The 22046-nt window shown below is 45.4% G+C and overlaps 1 protein-coding gene across 1 annotated transcript in view; it reads left to right on the top strand.

Annotated features, from left to right (window-relative positions):
- IGF2R (insulin like growth factor 2 receptor) overlaps positions 1-22046 on the top strand; it is a 490127-nt gene that overhangs the window by 388964 nt on the left and 79117 nt on the right. The window contains exon 38 of the mRNA XM_063917832.1: positions 6511-6712. Within this exon, the coding sequence (XP_063773902.1) occupies positions 6511-6712 (202 nt within the window). The remainder of the gene's footprint in view (positions 1-6510; positions 6713-22046) is intronic.

Genomic DNA, 22046 nt, shown 5'->3' on the forward strand with positions numbered 1-22046 from the left:
CCAGTGGTCCGGATCGCATCTTCAGATGCATCGCTTAATAACCCTTTCTCCAAGAACCAGGGTGTCTCTACTGTGGTGGCTGCAGAGTGCCCATCTTCTAGAGGGCCGCAGGTTCGGAATACAGGACTGGGTCCTGGTGACCACGGATGCCAGCCTTCGAGGCTGGGGGGCAGTCATACAGGGAAGAAACTTCCAAGGACTATGGTCGAGTCAGGAGACTTCCCTTCACATAAATATTCTGGAACTAAGGGCCATCTACAATGCCCTAAGTCAAGCAAGATCCCTGCTCCTACACCAGCCGGTGCTGATCCAGTCAGACAACATCACGGCAGTCGCCCATGTAAATCAACAGGGCGGCACAAGAAGCAGGATGGCGATGGCAGAAGCCACAAGAATTCTCCGATGGGCGGAGAATCATGTACTAGCACTGTCAGCAGTGTTCATTCCGGGAGTGGACAACTGGGAAGCAGACTTCCTCAGCAGACACGACCTCCACCCGGGAGAGTGGGGACTTCACCCAGAAGTCTTCCAGATGCTGGTAAACCGTTTGGAAAAACCACAGGTGGACATGATGGCGTCCTGTCTCAACAAAAAGTTAAAAAGATATTGCGCCTGGTCAAGGGACCCTCAGGCGATAGCTGTGGACGCTGTAGTGACACCGTGGGTGTACCAGTCGGTTTATGTGTTCCCTCCTCTGCCTCTCATACCAAAGGTATTGAGAATAATAAGAAAGCGAGGAGTAAACACAATTCTCGTGGTTCCGGATTGGCCAAGACGAGCGTGGTACCCGGAACTTCAAGAGATGCTCTCAGAGGACCCGTGGCCTCTACCGCTCAGACAGGACCTGATACAGCAGGGCCCTGTCTGTTCCAAGACTTACCGCGGCTGCGTTTGACGGCATGGCGGTTGAACACCGGATCCTAAAGGAAAAGGGTATTCCGGAAGAAGTCATTCCTACGCTTATTAAGGCCAGGAAAGATGTTACGGCAATGCATTATCACCGCATATGGCGAAAATATGTTGCATGGTGCGAGGTCAATAAGGCCCCAACAGAGGAATTTCAACTAGGTCGATTTCTGCATTTCCTGCAAGCAGGAGTGGATATGGGCCTAAACTAGGCTCCATTAAAGTACAGATCTCGGCTCTGTCGATTTTCTTTCAAAAAGAACTAGCTTCAGTACCTGAAGTTCAGACATTTGTGAAAGGAGTGCTGCATATTCAGCCCCCGTTTGTGCCTCCTGTGGCACCTTGGGATCTCAACGTGATGTTGAGTTTCTTAAAATCACATTGGTTTGAGCCACTAAAAACCGTGGATCTGAAATATCTCACGTGGAAAGTGGTCATGTTATTAGCCTTGGCTTCAGCCAGGCGAGTGTCAGAATTGGCGGCTTTATCATGTAAAAGCCCTTATCTGATTTTCCATATGGATAGGGCAGAGTTGAGGACTCGTCCCCAATTTCTCCCTAAGGTGGTTTCAGCATTTCACCTGAACCAGCCTATTGTGGTGCCGGCGGCTACTAGTGAATTGGAGGACTCCAAGTTGCTAGACGTTGTCAGGGCCCTAAAAATATATGTTTCCAGGACGGCTGGAGTCAGAAAATCTGACTCGCTGTTTATCCTGTATGCACCCAACAAGCTGGGTGCTCCTGCTTCTAAGCAGTCTATTGTTCGCTGGATTTGTAGTACAATTCAGCTTGCACATTCTGTGGCAGGCATACCACAGCCAAAATCTGTAAATGCCCATTCCACAAGGAAGGTGGGCTCATCTTGGGCGGTTGCCCGAGGGGTCTCGGCTTTACAACTTTGCCGAGCAGCTACTTGGTCAGGGGCAAACACGTTTGCAAAATTCTACAAATTTGATACCCTGGCTGAGGAGGACCTGGAGTTCTCTCATTCGGTGCTACAGAGTCATCCGCACTCTCCCGCCCGTTTGGGAGCTTTGGTATAATCCCCATGGTCCTTACGGAGTTCCCAGCATCCACTAGGACGTCAGAGAAAATAAGAATTTACTCACCGGTAATTCTATTTCTCGTAGTCCGTAGTGGATGCTGGGCGCCCATCCCAAGTGCGGATTGTCTGCAATACTTGTAAATAGTTATTGTTAACTAAAGGGTTATTGTTGAGCCATCTGTTGAGAGGCTCAGTTGTTTTCATACTGTCAAACTGGATATAGTATCACGAGTTGTACGGTGTGATTGGTGTGGCTGGTAAGAGTCTTACCCGGGATTCTAAATCCTTCCTTATTATGTCTGCTCGTCCGGGCACAGTGTCCTAACTGAGGCTTGGAGGAGGGTCATAGTGGGAGGAGCCAGTGCACACCAGGTAGTCATAAATCTTTCTAGAGTGCCCAGCCTCCTTCGGAGCCCGCTATTCCCCATGGTCCTTACGGAGTTCCCAGCATCCACTACGAACTACGAGAAATAGAATTACCGGTGAGTAAATTCTTATTTTCTTGTATCCCCAAAGCAAGTCATTTGCTCTGGCACCCTTGCAGCACCCCTCCTACGGACTAGTTAAGCCATTGGAAGTTTCCAATTAACTGAATGAGTCCGTAATTACCTTCCAAAACAGTGTCGTCTTCATCCAGGCTCTCATGACCCGGTCTTCTGCAGCAGCATGTATGGTACGTATGTGTAAGTGTGTGTGTGTGTGGGACAACTCCCCCACCCTACCCCTTTCCACACCAGAGGCAGCAACGGGGAGAACTAAATCTACCAGCATCCCCCTCCCCAGGTGGAGGCTGGAAATGAGATCACCAGGAGCCGCTATAGAAATCACCGGACCAATAAGTATCTTTTCTTTCTTTTTTCCCTTGCGCCACAGTATTTAACCCTGCATTAGTAATCCAAAATTGGGCGTGAGGTATACAAGGTTTTGTGCCCAATTGGATAACCCTAACAAGGTCTTTAAATCGCTAGCAGTGCTTATGTTACAAAATCACAGAATAGTATAGGTCATGTGTTTAACCATGGTTATTTTTCTGCCCCATGAGTATACGGTCTCTGTTCAATAGATTTACATTAACATGGTCTACAATCAATAGGTCTACACCAAATGGTCAAAAGTAAAAAGGTTCACATGGTCATTAGGTCAACATATAAAAAGTCGACATGGAAAATGGTCGACACAAAAAAATGTTGACTCAATATTTTTTTGGAGTCGTTTTCACCATCAAGACACAGGGAACCCTAATTAGTGCACCGTGTCTCTCCAGCACCCCCCACCCCCAATCGTAGTCCACGTGGATGGTACAGTATGAAAAAAGTGGGAAATATGGTGAGGGGGGACACACCTTAAAAAATTGTCTCGACCATTGGCATGTCGGCCATTTGAACATGTCATCCTTTTGTACCTGTTGACCAAATGCATGTCTACCATTTTGAGTCGACTGACTATCTAGAAGCTGTAGCTCTATAGACTGCACATGTGTGATTTACTTGTGGGGGTGGTTTGAGGAGAAACATTACAAATCTGTGATGCTTTTCCTGAACTGTCAGTTGCATTAATCCTAAAGTTATTCATCTTGGTCATGAAATAGCCAAGGTGAATAACTTTTACATGCAGTAGCCATTATATTAAACCGGTGGTTCCCAAACTTTTTGAATCGCAGTGCCCTAGACTAGTAAATTGTGTTTTTATGTCATCCTTAGGTTCTGTTATGTGGTGAGGGACAGGATTCTTTTTTGTTTGTCCACAAAGTTTATGATGGTAAGCCACCAGCACTGGTTTTGCCTATTTAATTGACTATAAATAAGTTTTATTGTTCCTGGACCACCAACCCAGGACACCCCTGCAAGTGCCCCAAGGCAACCCAGTATGGGAACCACTGTATTGTGTAAAATACAGTCTCTTGCAATTCTTTTTCATCAGCCAGTACAGTCTGCCAGCTGTAAGTTTCGGCTAGGAGTTGCCTGCACAAAGTACTAGTCACTGATTCAGAGGTGTGAGGAAAACCTATCCTTCATTGGTGTAAAAAAAAAAAAATCTAGAGATTTTGTATTTTTAATGAATTTATTAAAACAGTGTAATAAACACACGAATTTCATAAAGTAGGAAACTGTGAATTATTAAAACATTGCGGGGTCATTCAGGTGCACCTGCGGCCATCATTGCAAAGTACCGATTTCTGGTACTTTGTGCATGCACAGGAGCTTTTCTGCGCGTACGTGAATGGGTGCTGCGGCATAGGACGCAGGTAGGCATCAGACTGTCATTGATTTTCAGTCTTATGCCGTTTCAGGAGGCGGCTATGAGCTTCGTTTGGAAAAATGGAGGCATGCCATCGACATTTAGGGGGTGGGAAGAGGCCAGGGATCTCCGTCGTAGGACAGAGATTTCCTGGTGTGTGCGACGGGCGGCTTGCACGGTACCATGTGTGCCACAAGCGGTCACCATACCACTAGTCGGGAACCTGGACGTCACAATGCCGACACCGGAATCCCAACTAGCGGGGAAATATGCTGGAATCCCGGCTCCACAGACTTTCCTCCCTGTATTGATGGCGAGAGTGATGCAGTGAAAACACCAGTAATCTTAGTTTACCGCTGTTTGTTGAATACTGAAAGGAGGACTAATCCCTTTATCAGGTAAGTCTAATTTTTAAATGGGGCCCTGTATCTGGTATTAACCTTGTTGTTCTGTTCGGGTTAATTTCAATATTCAAATCATTACCACCATATACAGTATATTTTTTCAGATTCAATATGTTAGTAATAGCACCTAACATACATCCAATTACACACTGATTTTAGTTTCCCTCGCACGTCTAACCCCACATTCTGGGCTAGGTTAGTATCTCCATCATTCATACTCAGTGGATACATTTTGTCACAAAGTTATTGCCTGTGCATGTTTCACCATGCAGTTACTACATATATGGGGCCGGATATAATGAATTTCGAGACGGCTGGAGCTCCAAGACTCCGGCTGAAGTCAGAATTTTTTTGAAAGCAGCAAATGTTTACAAGGCAAAACCAACCAGGTTTTGCCATGTAAATGTTTGCTGCTTTAAAAAACGTACGCGTTTAGCCGCAGTCTCTAGCTCCGGCCCTCTCGCGAGCCCTTACATCCGGACCATAGTATGATTGCTACACCGGGGTGAAGCTAGGCTTCCTTTAACCAGCCGCAACGACTCATCTCAGTGCTTTCCCTTCCCTTGTCCCAGTAAATAATAGCCACCTTCTACCTACAGTATGTGACCACCATATGATACAGACAGCATTAGTGACTACCATATTATAGAGCATGGGTCTTCAACCTGTGGCCCTCCAGCTGTTGTGGAACTATACATCCCAGCATGCCCTGCTCAGTTTTAACATGCCTTAATAGCAGAACTGTGACAGGGCATGCTGGGATGTGCAGTTCCACAGCAGCTGGATGGCCGCAGGTTGAAGACCTATGTTATAGAGACAGCTTTATTGACCGTTATATTATACAGAGCGCTTCAGTGACCACCATATAATACAGAAAACATCACCATGACCACCAAATAATACAGAGAACATTACAGTAACTGCAATATAATACAGAGAACATCACTGTGACAACCATATAATACAGAAAGCCTCAATGGCGGCTGCTGCTGTTCAATATATAAAGAGTCACTGATCGCCATATAATACAGAAAAATGCAACTTCCATATAATACAGAAAGCATTTTGATTGCCTTGCAGTATCATCCTTCATCAGTAATTTAGCACTCCTCAAAATCATTAGCTAAATTAGGTTCATTCTAGTAACAACCCAATTTAATATACAGTAATTAACCACTTTGCAATGAATATGCCTTCATAATCCTAATTATTAATAGACCAATATCCTATAATAATTACATGTATGTACATTAAACTCCTACTTACATCTCTGTCTCATAAAAGTTACAAACTATACCCAAACCATCCCAGGCCCTATCCCCAAACTAGTGACGTTGGAGATCTCATGTGTTGGATCTGTATCTCTCCTGTTGCAGCCACTGTGCTCAGGAAGGAGCAGCCTGTCCGGAATATCCCATTGAGGCTGCTGTTGGGCCGTGAGCAGGAGGAGGGGCCATGCACAGTGTGGTTACTTCCTGGACAGGTGACAGCTCATACCAATAGAAAGATATTTGTCCACCCATTTGCTTTCCCCTGTCCACCATACAGCTCAGATTGGGCCTTTAAAAAATGGCCCATCTGGTACCATCACAATCTAATCCACAGAGCCCCCAAGCCAGGTTACTTTGTACTCATTCTACCAGCAATATTAATAGTTTACTGATGCATTTGGGTCAGTTTTTGTACTTGAAGTTATACAATATATATTGTTTAAAGCACTGACCAGAGTAAAACAAAGCAATGACATCCTAGTTCCTTCTTGCCTAACATACGCATCCTCTGGGATGTTCCTCTGGCAATCTGCATGTCCAGTGAGCCATGTAAAATATCATACATGACAGATTATATCAGAATGTGTTTTGTAAGTTAGTAAAATGCCTAATATGAATGAGGTTTTTGTTTGTATTCCTTTGTGTAGACATCTGATGCTAAGCCGTATTATATTGGAGTGTGCTCTTCTGCGCAAAATGTACCTTCTGGTAAATGTGATGGCGCAGTGTGTCTTCAGTCAGATAACACAGCCTATTCGTTTGGAAACACAAAGCAAATGAGAATGGTGTATCGCCATCAGGAGGATATGATAGTACTTCAGTATTCTGGAGGAGACGAGTGCCCATCAAGTAAGCCTTTTCCTACGTTACAGTGACCGTAATGTCTGCCGTTTGTGTGTACACGCATACATAATGCTACATACCTTTGACATGTTTTCATATAGACATATATAATAGGATTTTTTATATACGCAAGTGATAGTAGCCATCAAATTGTTAACTGATGTGTCTTCGTACATTTTTGCTGCAATTGCACCAAACAGCCCCTCTTGGCACGCATCTTTTTTTACCGATAATGCGTCTTAGCTGCAACGCAACTTGTGTGTAGGATACACCAGTAGACTGTGCTGATTAATTTATTTTTTTTGTCCAATAAATTTTAATTTTAACATAAGGACATAATAAAATAAACAGTGTAGACACATAGACAGGTAATACAGAAGGATATGAACCAAGAGAAATGGGCATTGACAAGTAGTCCGCAACCCTTCAATAATAGACGTACACTCAGTGCCTAAAGAAATATGTCATTGCGTCCAATCAACCAGATGATCACATATCAAATCCTGTCAAAACAACACAAATCATAACACATAAACGAATAAAGGAAAGAAAGGACAGAAAAGGCAGCAAGAAAGGAAGAAAATGAGAGTCAGAGAGGGAGCGGGAGAAAGGGTAGTGTGGTCTTTCCTGGGTATTTGAACCTAAGAGCAGAAGTGGCATCATATTATATCAATAAGCAGTTAAATACTAGAAGTAGGGCCCAATATATGGGACTCGTACTCAGGTCACATTCGTTAGGTATGTCTGTGAGGACTTGAAATCCAACCAGGGGAACCAGGTAGCCGTAAATCTCTGTTGGTTATCTGGTGTCACTCGCAATTCCTCCATGGACATATATAAATGTATTCTACCAAATTATTCCTTCACAGTAGGTGGTGTAGTGCACCGCCAACGGACAGGAATAACCGCTTTAGCAGCGCTATTAAGAAATGTTAAAATCGACGTTTTGTATGTTGCCAGGGAACCCGTAACTAAGTTACGAAGCCAGAAAGCAGGCTCAGAAGGCACCTCAGAACCCACGATCAACCTCGAGAGTGCAATGACTTTGTTCCAAAAGGGGCGAAGTAAGCAACAATCCCACCAGATATGCATCAGGGAACCTGTTTCATTATTGCATCGCCAACACGTATCCGGTACACCAGGGAACATTTTAGCAAGAGTCAGGGGACATCTATACCATCGCGATAAAGCCTTGAATTTCGTCTCAATCACTGAATAACTAATTGAGCTTACAAAAGTATTTGGAGAGAAAATGCGCCGGACGGGAAGCGTCCAAGCACATGCTCTCAAAAGTTGTCAACGGTCTAGTAATACTAGGGCGAACATTACACCCCAGTACAAAGTGCTTCAGCTGGAGGTATTTCCAAATCTCCGATGGTGGAAGGCTCCATTTCAACTACAAAGTAGGGAAGGGGATTATTTCTCCATTTTCCACCAGCTGGCCAACATGTGCCACCCCCACCACCTTCCATGAATCGAGCCCCCGAACGGAGACCCCCGAAAGGAAGTCTGGGCTATTAAACAGCCGGGTCAGGGGAGAAAGTTTGGAAGAGACATATGGGAGGACCCTAAGCCTATTCCAGCGTAACATTGTAGGGCCAATGGTAGGATGTGCAATGTTTCGCATCTTTGAGCACTAGGGGTAGTGAGTTATGTGAGAGGATAAAGCTGCACTCTCTAAGTACCCATTGTTTATTTTCATATGATCGGGTCCACTCCATGATCCTATTAAGGACAATGGCGTCGTAATACAGAGAAAAATGGGGCAACTGAAGACCACCCATATATTTGCGGCGGAAGAGTATGGCATGTTGGAAACTAGGCCTCTTGTTACCCCAAACAAAATCCCTAACCGAATTGTGTAAGTCCCGGAACCAGGTTTTGGGAATATGAACTGGGAGCGTCTGGAGGAGATACAGAACCCTGGGTAAAACGTTCATTTAAATTACATTTTAAGTTGGAGCGGAGTGTGGCAAGTAATTTTTTTTAATTTTCGTCAAAGAGGCGTGTTAAGTCAGTATTCAATGTAACCCCCAGGTATTCAAATCTAGAGGGATGCCAGATGAATGGAAAGGACTTTTGAAGGGTCTCAAGGGAATGGAAGGGAGCTGACACATTCCGTGCCACCGACTTAGAAAGGTTAATTTTAAACTTGGACAGGGAACCAAATCTACAGAATTCAGACATCAGGTTGGGGATAGTTGTAACCGGGTTCGATAGGACAGCTAACAAATCATCCGCAAATAATGCAAGTTTATATTCCCTACTGCCTACTGTAAATCCTGGAACATCAGAATTAAGTCTAATGTATCCTGCTAAAGCCTCCATGCAGAGGATGAAAATAAGGGGCGAAAGAGGACAGCACTGTCGAGTTCCGTTTCTAATCAGGACTGGTTCGGACAGGGCTCCATTCATTTTAATCCTCGCTGTAGGACAACTATATAATGCCAAAATGCGGCAAAGGCTAACGGGTCCGAGCCCTAGGTGTCTTAGGACCCCTTCCATGAAGACCCAGTTCACTCTGTTGAAAGCCTTTTCGGCATCGGTGGATAGCACCACCACCGCCGGTGCGGCTTTGTGAGGCTAGATGCATCAAGTCAATTATTTTGGTTGTGTTATCATGGGCTTCCCTCCCAGGAACAAATCCCACTTGGTCTGAATGGACAATATTGGGGAGCAAGAACTTCAATCTGTTTGCTATAAGTTTAGCAAACAGCTTGATGTCCGTGTTAAGGAGTGATATCGGACGGTAGCTGGCGCATTGAGCCGGGTCTTTCCCTTTTTTTGGTGTGACCGTAATGAAAGTCTCTAATGCTTGGAGGGGAAAACCACGATCTCCAGAGACCTCATTAAAGGCCGTCAACATCTTAGGTAAAAGAGTTTTTAAAGAATTTATAATAAGAGATAGTATAGCCATCAGGGCCCGGGCTCTTCCTAGAGGGTGTCTCTTTAAGAGCCTGTTCTAATTCTGGGAGAGTAAATGGGGAGTCCAGCCAGGCACTGTCATCTGCTGACAGCCTGGGGAGTCCCGCTTCAGGGGATCTAGAATCCTGGGGATTATATAGTTTAGTATGATAGGAGTGGAATGTGTCAGCTATGTCCTTCGTGAGGGTACGGCGGGCCCCCGTCGCGTCCTGCACCGATTGGATGTATAGGGTAGCCCATTGTGCGTTGAGTGCTCTAGCTAATAGCCTCCCCGGTTTATTACCCCATTGAAAAAAACGGTTTCTGCATAACCGATAATCCTTCTTAATATCCTCAAACAGCAGAGCATTGAGGGCTGTTCTCGTCTTATTCAGTTCAGCCAGAACCGGAGGAGACAATTCTACTTTGTGTATTGTCTCCAGGTCCTTCAACCGCTGAAGCAAGACCATTTTTTTCCCCAGTTTTTCTTTTTTCATCAGTGAGCCTAGCTGGATGAACTTCCCACGTAGGACGCACTTATGTGCTTCCCACACCGTGACTCCAGAGACGTCCAGCGTCTCATTAGTTACAAAATAGTTCTCTATAGTCTCAAGCAATTGAAGTTGAAACCGCGGATCCATTAAAATGTGTTCATTTATCCTCCAAGTACAGTGTTTAAAATGTGGGCAGGATGTCTCCAGAGTAGAGGGAGACGGGAGCATGGTCAAACCAGGTGATCAACCCAATATCGGTGTCCCGGATTAAATGCAGAAATCTGTGGGGCAGAAAGAAATAATCAAGTCTGGAGTAGGTGTCATGTGGCGTAGAATATAATGTATAGTCCCTGTCCCCTGTGTGTTGGAGCCTCCACGTGTCGACCAGCTGTTGTTCATGGAGAGAGCATCGCACCCTACGATGCGGAGCTAGGGAGGGTCTAACCGGTGTCCCAGAGATATCCACCTCCGGCTGGAGAGACCAATTGAAATCCCCTCCTACTATGGGGATACCCTCCACCAGAGAGGCAATGCGATTCAGAACCGTCACGAGGAAACTAGGTTGTGATTGGTTGGGGGCGTATATATTAATAAAGGTATAAGTTTGACCGAACAATGTACATTTAACCAGGAGTGTTCTGCCCAACTCAAGGGTTACGGATGATATGTCTTTGAATGGTAATCTTTTGGATAACAAAATAGCGACACCCAGAGACTTACTCTTGCTATTGTTATTATAAAAAGAGTATGGGTAATTGCAGTCCTTAAGGGCTGGAGCAACCCCAGTTTTGAAGTGCGTCTCCTGGAGAAATGCAACATCAGCCCTGAAGGCAAAAAGGTCTCTGAGCACTCTGGAGCGCTTCTCCGGAATGTTCAGGCCCTTCACATTGAGAGAAACAAATGTTATAGTTGTCGCTTTAGATTCAACCGCCATTGTCTGTTGTATAGCGAGCCATATGGGGACCAGCGAGGAGGGCAGCAACTCTCTCGGAGCAGAAAACCACACAAATGGGGGGAGAAGGAAAGAAAAAAGAGAAAAACAGAACCAGAAAGTACATTTAGAAAACTGCTCAAAAAATCTAACTTAGTCAGAAGTATGTAGTACAACCTATAAATTTAGAAATAGAAGACACTACCGCCACTTGGGAGCTCGGACGTGAAAACCACACCAGAGACCAAAATTACTAGGGCAATGTGGAGTAGCTGGGGGTCAGTGTCGACCCCAGCTCTAATAACAAAATCAATACAACAATCAAGAATTAAAGTAACAGTTCAACCACAGAACCATAAGGCAGCTTTGAAACATGTAGCTAATGACAACATCCACATACTCCGGAGGGTCTGCTGAATGCGTAGCAAGCTGATAATGGTCTCGTTGCCGCGAGTATACCTCCACAAGGGGAGAGGCACAGAGCAGCAAGGGAACCTCCTCAACCCAACAGTAGTCCTTGTAACTTAACAAAGACTCTCAAAAAGGAGCAAGCAAACATCCCAAACCACCAAGGAACCTTCACTTCTTTGCCGTCTGTGTAGGGGTTCTGAGGGGGCTTCGGGTTGCGGTGGACAAGATGCCAGTCGTCCGGGTGGGAGAGTTCCGGTGGAATAGAGCGAGTCAGGGGCTCCTGCCAGTCCGGAAGGGTGACCAGGGGCACCCCAAGTTCTTGACAAAAAGGAGACTAATCAGTTGAGTCTTTAAGTGAGTACAGCTTCCCATTATTCGAGACCTGCAAGCTAAAAGGAAAGCCCCACCTATAGTTGATTCCCAACTTTTGGAGCTCTCCAGTAAGCGGTTGTAGGGCCCTGCGCTTTTGAAGGGTTGACCACGATAAGTCCTGGAAGATCTGAATCCTATGAACGTCAATCTCTATCACATCCATGCGACGAACTTTGCGGAGGATATCCTCTTTTTCTGAGTAGTAATGTAAGCGGCAAATGATGTCGCGAGGACGGTCAGATGGCGCACCTCTGGGTCTCAAAGCCCGATGAGCTCTGTCGAATTTGATTATGGTGGCAGGATCCAGGCCTAGGAGCTCGTTAAAGATCTTCGTGAGAAAATCAATAAGTCCCTGGGGTGGAATGTCCTCACCCTTAAATTATTTCTCCTTCCACGGTTATCCAAATCATCTAGGCGCTCTTGAAGCTGTTGGAGACTGGTCGCTTGTCTGAAAACTGTAGCTCTAAGGGCGCTATGAGCAGCGGCTGTGTCAGAAGAAAAGCCTTCCAATGAAGACAGTCGGGATCCAATGGCAACCTCCGAGCGCACTGTTTCTATGAGTCTACTCTCCAGTTGTTCAAAATCCTGTTTCGTTGGCAAGGCCTGCAGAAGGTTTAAAATCTGTGATAGGCTTCCTGGCTCAGATGGTGTGTGCAGATCTGCCACTTGGGCCCCCGCTTGAGAGGGAGAGTCTGAGACGGGCAAAAGGCGTGGGGAAGAGGGTGTAGAAGTATCATCCATGGAGGCGGAGCCCTGGGGAAGGAGATATTGTCTCGTATAGGCTGAAGGAAGAGTATTCATTGCGCGTGTCGGGGTCACCTTTCGCGATTTTCTTCCTCTACCTTGCGATACTCTTACCATGAGGCACCTTGTTATCGCCAATGGAACGTCGGTAGTCGTTATGTGATTAGAACAGTATTCCGTCAGGGCCAGCGTCGACACATTCCCCCCAGAATAGAAGTGGCTAGCTGGGCATCAGAATAGAAGCAAACTGGCAAGGAATGGCGTAATAATTACATCCAGCCATTGGAGGGCACCAAAGCTTCAGACATGAAAAACAGCAGGGGTGTAGAAAGTGGCCCCAGACTGTAAAGCTGTATACAGTGCATGGAATACCATTTTAAATTGCTACTGGGGAAGCAGAGCAGGTGTTGGGCAATAGAGGGGAAAAAGGGGGGGGGGGCACGTGTACAGCTCCAGGTCGGTAGTCAGCCGGGCCTGTAGACTGGGTTATAGAAGGTGTGTGGGAACAGTGCTTACAGGGGCTGCACTTACCCTCTCACCGCTCAGCAGGCACGCCGCTGTCCAGGGCCAAAGGTGCGGGAGGCGCCTGCAACAGTCCCGGCAGCGTCCACGGCGCCTCAGTAACCACTCGACCGCATAGCAGGGTGATCGCTGGACCAGCTGTAAGATGGCCGCCTGCCGCCGAGATGAGCACCCCGGCGGTCCCCGCCAGCAAGCCTCCCGGCGTCCATCCGCCTGCAGAATGTAGGAGCCTGGTGAATGTGGGACCAGGGGACGGGGATCGGAGTCCCGACGAGCTGGAATTCCGCGGTGCAAGCGGCGCGAGTCCCGGCAGCCTGATACCTCCAGTGGTCTCCGTCCGAAAAGTCTCCATCCGAAATCGAGTTTCCGGCTCCAGATAGAAAGGTAGGCCGCAACCCGTAGGGAACAGCGCAGGTCTCCCCCAGCTCCGCAGCGCAGACCTTTCAATAGAGGGTGGCTCAGCAGGGCTGGGAGACCGAGTCACACTGTGAGGGTTCATACAAAGCTGGGCAAAATCCCAATTTTACTGGTGCTGTAGGCAGGAGCTCGGTAGTAAGACGTCTGACCCGATGCCAGCCAAGCCACGCCCCCTGTGCTGATTAATTTGATATGACACTTGTATCTCTGTCTGCATATAAGTCTCTGAATATGTACTTAAAGTGCTACAATGTAGCAGCCGTGGCTTTTTTCCAATTCAACATAGTAACATAGTATCTGAGGTTGAAAAAAGACAATTGTCCATTGAGTTCAACCTATTTGTGGTCTCCTATGCATGATGATTTGACTAAACTTTCTGACTGATGCTGCTGTCAGCCATTGCATTTTATCCCTATTTATAGTAACTATAATGCATGACTATGCACCATACCCCTGGATATCCTTCTCCATTAGGAATTTATCTAACCCATTCTTAAAGGTGTTGACAGATTCCACCATTACAACTCCCTCGGGCAGGGAATTCCAAACACGTATGGTCCTTACCGTGAAAAAGTCTTTACGCCGTATTGTGCGGAATCTCCTCTCCTCTAACCTGAGCGAGTGTCCACGAGTCCTCTGTGTTGATCTAACCAAAAACAGGTCCCGCGCAAGCTCTGTGTATTGTCCCCTTATATATTTGTAGATGTTGATCATATCCCCTCTTAGTCTCCGCTTTTCCAATGTAAACATGCCTAGTCTTTCAAGCCTTTCCTTGTATTCCATCGTCTCCATGCCCTTAATTAGTTTGGTCGCCCTCCTCTGTACCTTTTCTAGCTCCAGGATATCCTTTTTGTAGTACGGTGCCCAGAATTGTACACAGTATTCAAGTTGTGGCCTCACTAGTGATTTATATAACGGGAGTATAATACTCTCGTCCCTAGCATCAATACCCCGTTTTATGCATGCTAATATCTTATTAGCCTTCTTTGCTGCAGTCCTACTTTGGGTACTACTGCTTAGCTTGCTATCTATGAGGACACCTAAGTCCTTTTCCAGTACAGAATCCCCTAATTTTACCCCATTTAGAAGGTAGGTGTAATTTTTTGTTCTTGTTACCACAGTGCATTACCTTACACTTGTCTGTGTTGAAGCGCATTCTTCATTTGGCTGCCCATGCTTCTAATTTAACTAAGTCGTTCTGAAGAGACTCGGCATCCTCCTCTGTATTTATAGCCTTACACAATTTGGTATCATCTGCAAAAATTGACACCATGCTCTCTAGACCTTCTGTTAGGTCGTTAATGAAAATATTGAACAATAGCTGTCCTAATACTGAGCCTTGCGGCACACCACTTAGCACTTCAGTCCAAGTTGAAAAAGATCCATGAACCACAACGCGCTGCTCCCTATTATCTAACCAGTTTTTGACCCAAGTGCATATTGTGCTTCCTAGCCCTGATTCTTGTAGCTTGTAGATAAGTCTCATGTGTGGTACAGTATCGAACGCTTTGGCAAAGTCTAACAAGATTACATCCACGTCTTTACCCTGATCTAGGTTTGCGCTTACTGTTTCATAAAAGCCAAGTAAGTTGGTTTGACAGGATCTGTCCTTCATAAACCCATGTTGATTCCTTTTAATGACCTTATTGACTTCAAGGAACTTCTGAATACTATCTCTTAGAATACCTTCCAATACTTTCCCCACTATAGATGTAAGACTAACTGGTCTATAATTACCTGGTTCAGCTTTACTTCCCTTTTTGAATATAGGCACTACTTCCGCTATATGCCAGTCTTTGGGAACCATACCTGATATAACTGAATCCTTAAAGATCAAAGATAGCGGTTTTGCCAGTTCAGAGTGAAGCTCCATTAGAACCCTTGGGTGAATACCATCGGGCCCTGGTGATTTATTAATCTTTAAATGTTTTAATCGGTCACAGACTACTTCCTCTCTTAAATAAGTACCAATCAGTGGGATATTCTCATTATTGAGATTGTGTGTCAGTCCCTGAATTGGGTCCTCTAGTGAATACTGTTGAAAAAAACTCATTTAGTGTGTCCGCTATGTCATTATCATTTTTGCTTAAGACTCTCAACTTGTCTTTTAAAGGGCCTATACTCTCCTTCTTTAATCTCTTGCTATTAATGTATTTAAAAAAAAATTTGGGATTCGCTTTGCTTTCCTTTGCTACTAGTTTTTCAGTTTCTACTTTAGCCGCTCTTATTTCCTTTTTGCAAATGTTGTTACATTCCTTATAGTGCTGAAATGACTCTGCTTCCCCGTCAGATTTGTATTTTTTAAATGCTCGCCTTTTCTTGCCCATAAGTTCCTTAATCTTTTTGTTAAGCCACATCGGTTTATGATTTTTATTCCTTTTTTTGCTGCTCTTAGGAATAAATTTGAGTGTATTTTTAGCTAGCAGGAATTTTAGTACCTCCCATTACTCCGTAGTATTTTTTCCTAAAAACAAACCTTCCCATTCAATATCCCTGAAAAATACCCTCATCTTTTCAAAATTTGCTTTGCTAAAGTTAAGAGTCCTAGTTGAGCCAGTATAGGGCTGTTTATGGAAACTGATATTGAATGTGACCATATTGTGGTCGCTGTTTCCTATGGGTTCCCCTACTATAATACCTGATACCAAATCCCCATTGTTTGTTAATACCAGGTCTAAGATTGCATTGTACCTAGTTGGTTCCTCAATTAGTTGGACTAAGTAGTTATCATTAAGTGTGTTTAAAAACATATTGCCCCTAGCAGTATCACATGAATCGTTTTTCCAGTTTATCTCTGGATAGTTAAAATCTCCCATCACTACTATGGGGTATATGCAATTAGCGGCAAATTATCGCCGTTTTTTAATTCGACACAATTCGACCGTCCAATTTCTGCAAGTGGTTGCCGAAATTCACCATATTCAATGGAAAACGGATTCGACAGTCCCGCGGGCGAAAAATGGCCGATTTGCCGGATTTTGCATTTTAAAAAACGGGGAAAAACCTGAAAAAAAATGGCGTGGGGTCCCCCCTCCAAAGCATAACCAGCCTCGGGCTCTTCGAGCTGGTCCTGGTTCTAAAAATCCGGGGGGAAATTGGACAGGTTATCCCCCGTATTTTTAAAACCAGCACCGGGCTCTGCGCCTGGTGCTGGTGCAAAAAATACGGGGGACAAAAAGAGTAGGGGTCCCCCGTATTTTATACACCAGCATCGGGCTCCACTAGCTGGACAGATAATGCCACAGCCAGGGGTCACTTTTATACAGCGCCCTGCGGCCGTGGCATTAAATATCCAACTAGTCACCCCTGGCCGGGGTACCCTGGGGGAGTGGGGACCCCTTCAATCAAGGGGTGTCCCCCCCCCAGCCACCCAAGGGCCAGGGGTGAAGCCCGAGGCTGTCCCCCCCCATCCAAGGGCTGCGGATGGGGGGCTGATAGCCTTGTCAAAATTGAAAGTATATTGTTTTTTCCAGTAGTACTACAAGTCCCAGCAAGCCTCCCCCGCAAGCTGGTACTTGGAGAACCACAAGTACCAGCATGCGGGAGAAAAACGGGCCCGCTGGTACCTGTAGTACTACTGGGGAAAAAATACCCAAATAAAAACAGGAGACACACACCGTGACAAGTACAACTTTATTACACACTGCCGACACATACTTACCTATGTTGACACGCCAACTGCCACGTCTCGACTCCGACGATCCGGGGTACCTGTGTAAAAAAAAACACTCACCTGATCCAGAGTCCAGAGATAATCCACGTCCAGAGATAATCCACGTACTTGGCAAAAAAAAAAACACGAATACCCGACCACCGGACTGAAAGGGGTCCCATATTGACACATGAGACCCCTTTCCACGAATGCCGGGACCCCACGTGACTGCTGTCACTGAGGTCCCTTCAGCCAATCAGGAAGTGCCACGTCGTAGCGCTCACCTGATTGGCTGTGCGCGTCTTAGCTCAGACAGCGCATCGCACAGCTCCCTCCATTACTTTCAATGGTGGGAACTTTGCCGTCAGCGGCGGGGTTACCTGACCGCGGGTGACCCCACCACTAACCGCAAAGTTCCCACCATTGAATATAATGGAGACGCTTTGCGATGCGCTGTCTGAGCTCAGACGCACACAGAGCCAATCAGCAGAGTGCAAGGACGTTGCACTCGCTGATTGGCTGAAGAGACACTTCCGTGAGAGCTGTCACGGGGGTGTCTGCATTCGGGGAAAGGGGTCTCATGTGTCAACATGGGACCCCTTTCAGTCCGCTGGTCGGGTGTTCGTTTTGTTGTTTTGACAAGTACGTGGATTTATCTCTGGACCCTGGATCAGGTGAGTATAATTATCTTTTATTTTCAGGTACCCGTGGATTCTACTTGGAGAAGAGGACCGACTGCTTCGTGTCAACATAGGTAAGTATGTGTGTGTCGGCAGTGTGTAATAAAGTTGTACTTGTCACGGTGTGTCTCTCCTGTTTTTATTTGGGTATTTTTTTCCCAGTAGTACTACAGGTACCAGCGGGCCCGTTTTTCTCCCGCATGCTGGTACTTGTGGTTCTCCAAGTACCAGCTTGCGGGGGAGGCTTGCTAGGGCTTGTAGTACTACTGGAAAAAACAATATTCTTTCAATTTTGACAAGGCTATCAGCCCCCCATCCGCAGCCTTTGGATGGGGGGGACAGCCTCAGGCTTCACCCCTGGCCTTTGGGTGGCTGGGGGGGGGACCCCTTGATTGGAGGGGTCCCCACTCCCCCAGGGTACCCCGGCCAGGGGTGACTAGTTGGATATTTAATGCCACGGCCGCAAGGCACTGTATAAAAGTGACCCCCGGCTGTGGCATTATCTGTCCAGCTAGTGGAGCCCGATGCTGGTTTTAAAAATACGGGGGATCCCCTGTCAATTTTTCCCCCGCATTTTTAGAACCAGGACCAGCTCGAAAAGCCCGAGGCTGGTTATGCTTTGGAGGGGGGACCCCACGCCATTTTTTTTCTGAATTTTACCATTCCATCTAAAAAAAAATATATATATATATATAAAAATATTATTTTAAAAAATATATAAATAATACTTGTGCCTCCAAAAAAGACAAACCAAGTACCTAATCCCTTCTAATATAAATAGATATGCTATTATCAATAAAAAAACAAAAAAAAACATGTTTTAAATTTTTTTTATTAGTTTCACCCACCAAAGTGTGGCGGATTGAAAATGTCGAATTTACTGTATAAAAGCACTGTTGTCGAATTTCCAAACTTCAATTGAATATACTTTGGTCGAATTGCAGCACTTGTATCATTGCAGAAAAGTCGAATTTGACAAAAGTCGAATTTCAAAAAGTCGAATTTTGAAAGTCCGTTTTTTTGACGGAAAGTACTGAATTGCATTGACGATTTTTTTTTGGGGGGCGAAAAAGTCCCGAAATTCAACAATTTCGGGAATTCGACCGCAATTGCATATACCCCTATGTCTCCTACTCCTGCTGCTCTTTCAATTTGCTTTAGTAACAATTCCTCATCTGATGCGTTGATACCAGGCGGCCTATAGCATACACCCAATACTAACTTTTTTATTCCTTTTTCCCCGCATGCAATTTCTACCCATAATGTCTCGACAGTGTCTACAGTCCCCTCCTGAATATCTTCCCGTATATCAGGTTTTAAAAACGGCTTTACGTAAAGACACACCCCTCCACCCTTTTTATTTAGTCTGTTTCTCCTAAACAGTGTATAGCCCTCTAGATTGACTGTCCAATCATGAGATTCATCCCACCAAGTTTCAGTAATGCCTATAATATCATACTGTTTGCTTGCTGCAAGTATTTCTAGTTCACCCTTTTTACCAGTAATGCTTCCGGCGTTTACATACATACAACTAAGATAAGTATTTTCCCTTGTGTTAGGGACATCTTTCACCTTATGTAACAATGATGACCTGTAATCGTCATTGGTTAGTGCTTTGGTAAAATCTCTTTTAGTACCCATGTTAGTAACCTTACCGCCTGCTCTTACCCTCCCCCCAACTTCTCCCCCATTTTGTTTACTACCGCCATCCCCACTATTCTCACTGCATGACCCATAGTTTCTAGCTAAACCCTCCCCCCAGGCTCCTAGTTTAAAATCTCCTCCAACCTTCTAACCATCCTTCCCCCCAGCACCGCTGCCCCCTCCTCAGTCAGGTGCAATCCGTCACGACAAGAGAGATGGCGCCTGACTGAGAAGTCCGCCCAGTGTTCCAGGAACACAAACCCCTCTTTCCTGCACCAATTCAAGTTCCGTTGTGCTCTGTATACAGACTCTGTTACACATAATATACTAGTGTCATATTTCCAATTAATCAGCACAGTCTCCTCGTGTCTAATTCAACATGGATTGTAGAAAAAACACACCTCTACGATCCAATACTCTGAAATGCGTGGGGACGCCGAGCAAAGGGCAAGTCCGCCCTGCATTCCGGATTCAGCCCCCCCGCAAACATGCAAAAGTATCGCACAGTGGCATCTCCCCGTTCATTACTCTTATTATCTTTCTTTGTTATTGGACTGCAGCTGTTTTTTTTTTCTTACTGTGGCGTCTTTTCTTCAAGCTTATTGGTTTGCAGACAGTAGATGTAGTATGATTACTGGATAACTGATGGTAGTGTTAAAGCCTAGGAATCTCTAATAGGGGCAGGGTCTATAATAGTCAGACCTACCTGCTCTGGTAGGATGGTGGATATTCATACAGAGATATATCTAGGAATGATATTGCTGTTTAAACTTAACCTTTATGCTGTCAGATTGAGAACAGAAAATACTTGTGATCGCAATCTAATAAAAGGAAAACCCTTGTTTCACAGAGATGTCATACAGTGATTTACTGCCAACATTCTGACAGTGTGAACAAAGATTTTACACTGGATAACGCATCATTTAAAAACACAATTAAGACCATTATACATAAGCGCCATACAATGTGCAGGTCAGTGGAGGCACCAGACATTTAGCAGTAGATGTAGCAAACTTCCTAAGACACAAAAGTAGATAGGTTGAATGTGATTGGTTGCTATAGACAACGTATAATTTTCTATATTGTACTGTACTAGATAAATGAAAGGTAAAAGCTGTTAGGTTGCTATGCACAACTTCTCTTGTTGTCTTCTTTAGAAGGTTGACGCATCTCCCCCATAATGTCCATCTCCTATAAACTCTGTGGCAGTCTCCCCCATATCTCTGCCTCACTCCTGCAACCCCCTGCTCACAGTTGTTCTCTCCCTCACTTCTAACACACGCTCTTACAGTATCTCTCCTCCCCAGTACTGAACAGCTATCCCACTGATTATATAATGGTTAATTGACTCTAGTGCTGCTCTGTGTCATTTGCCTCACAGTGTGTACTCTCTAATCTAGCTGTCTAATTTATATGAGCTGTGTCTACCTTTTGCTTTTTTCTCTTTCATCCAGGCTGGGGGACACTGGACAATGGAATTGTGGATGGGTGCAGGAGCCAGCAGCTAAACTACACTGTAGCTTTAAGCTTTAGCTCACCCCCACTGTAGTGTTTTTCTTTTATTTGTAATATTTTATTTTTTGCTTATAGCGTGGCTGTGCTTTGCTTGATTCTATACACCACTGCACTGGGTACCTGACAAGTATAGACATTGTAAAAGCTGGGGTACTGTGCCTGTGGTCAGGGTTGGGGCTATTTTACACTTTACTGTGTAATTAACATGTGGACAACTATGGTCCTTATGTGCAAAATGGCTGTTGGGTCCTGGCGGTGCACAGCTGTTTGGGGCTACGCCTCGTCTGCCATCGGCAGCTGGTGTGGACTTTAGCTCTGGGCTGCAAAGTGCCGGAAGCTCGTAGTGCTTCGGATGTTGAATCAGGCTAGGGCTGCTACCGTGCCAGTGGCCTTAACACACCGGCTGGATTTCTTTCCTCCTATGGGAGTGGGTACTCAGCCAGTGTCTGATATATACTGGCTACTGAAGTGTACAACTTCGGATTTTGAGATGGTGTCCTCTCTAGTTTTCTTTGCTTTTTAGCCTTCAGGCGATCTGGGCCACCACGTGCGACCAGTCTCCGAAGGTGTATGCCCTGCATCCTTTACGGATCCATTGGACAAGTACTTTGAGGTTTGTCTTAACCCTCTATTTGTATTTTGGGGCGGTTATACTTAGTTTACTGGCCTCAACATGGGTGGCACTATACAAGGATGCTTGGCCCCATGAACGACTCACAGATTTTTGTGGTGTTATTGCAGAAATTGATTGCTGGACTTGGCTCTGGGAATCGGCGAGTTATGTGGGTTAGGCCGTGCAACACAGAGCTCCAGCAGTGTCCACAGGTTCTCCTGCAGCTGCCGCGGCTAAGAGGGCCTTTTGACTCTCTGCTTGGTACTTACATTTTTTCGACAAGAATTCGGCGTTTCCCTTTTAATGGGGTTATTCTTTTAGGGGCCAAGTTGGATTCTTGTTCTCCTGGCTACCAATGTACACTGCACCTTTCTTTCTGTGATGGCTCCAGTGCAGCAGGGGTTACATTTCTGGGCATTTTTGCTCTCCCTTTTGGGAAAG

Source organism: Pseudophryne corroboree, chromosome 4, assembly GCF_028390025.1.
Source record: "Pseudophryne corroboree isolate aPseCor3 chromosome 4, aPseCor3.hap2, whole genome shotgun sequence".
In the NCBI taxonomy this organism is placed as follows: domain Eukaryota; kingdom Metazoa; phylum Chordata; class Amphibia; order Anura; family Myobatrachidae; genus Pseudophryne; species Pseudophryne corroboree.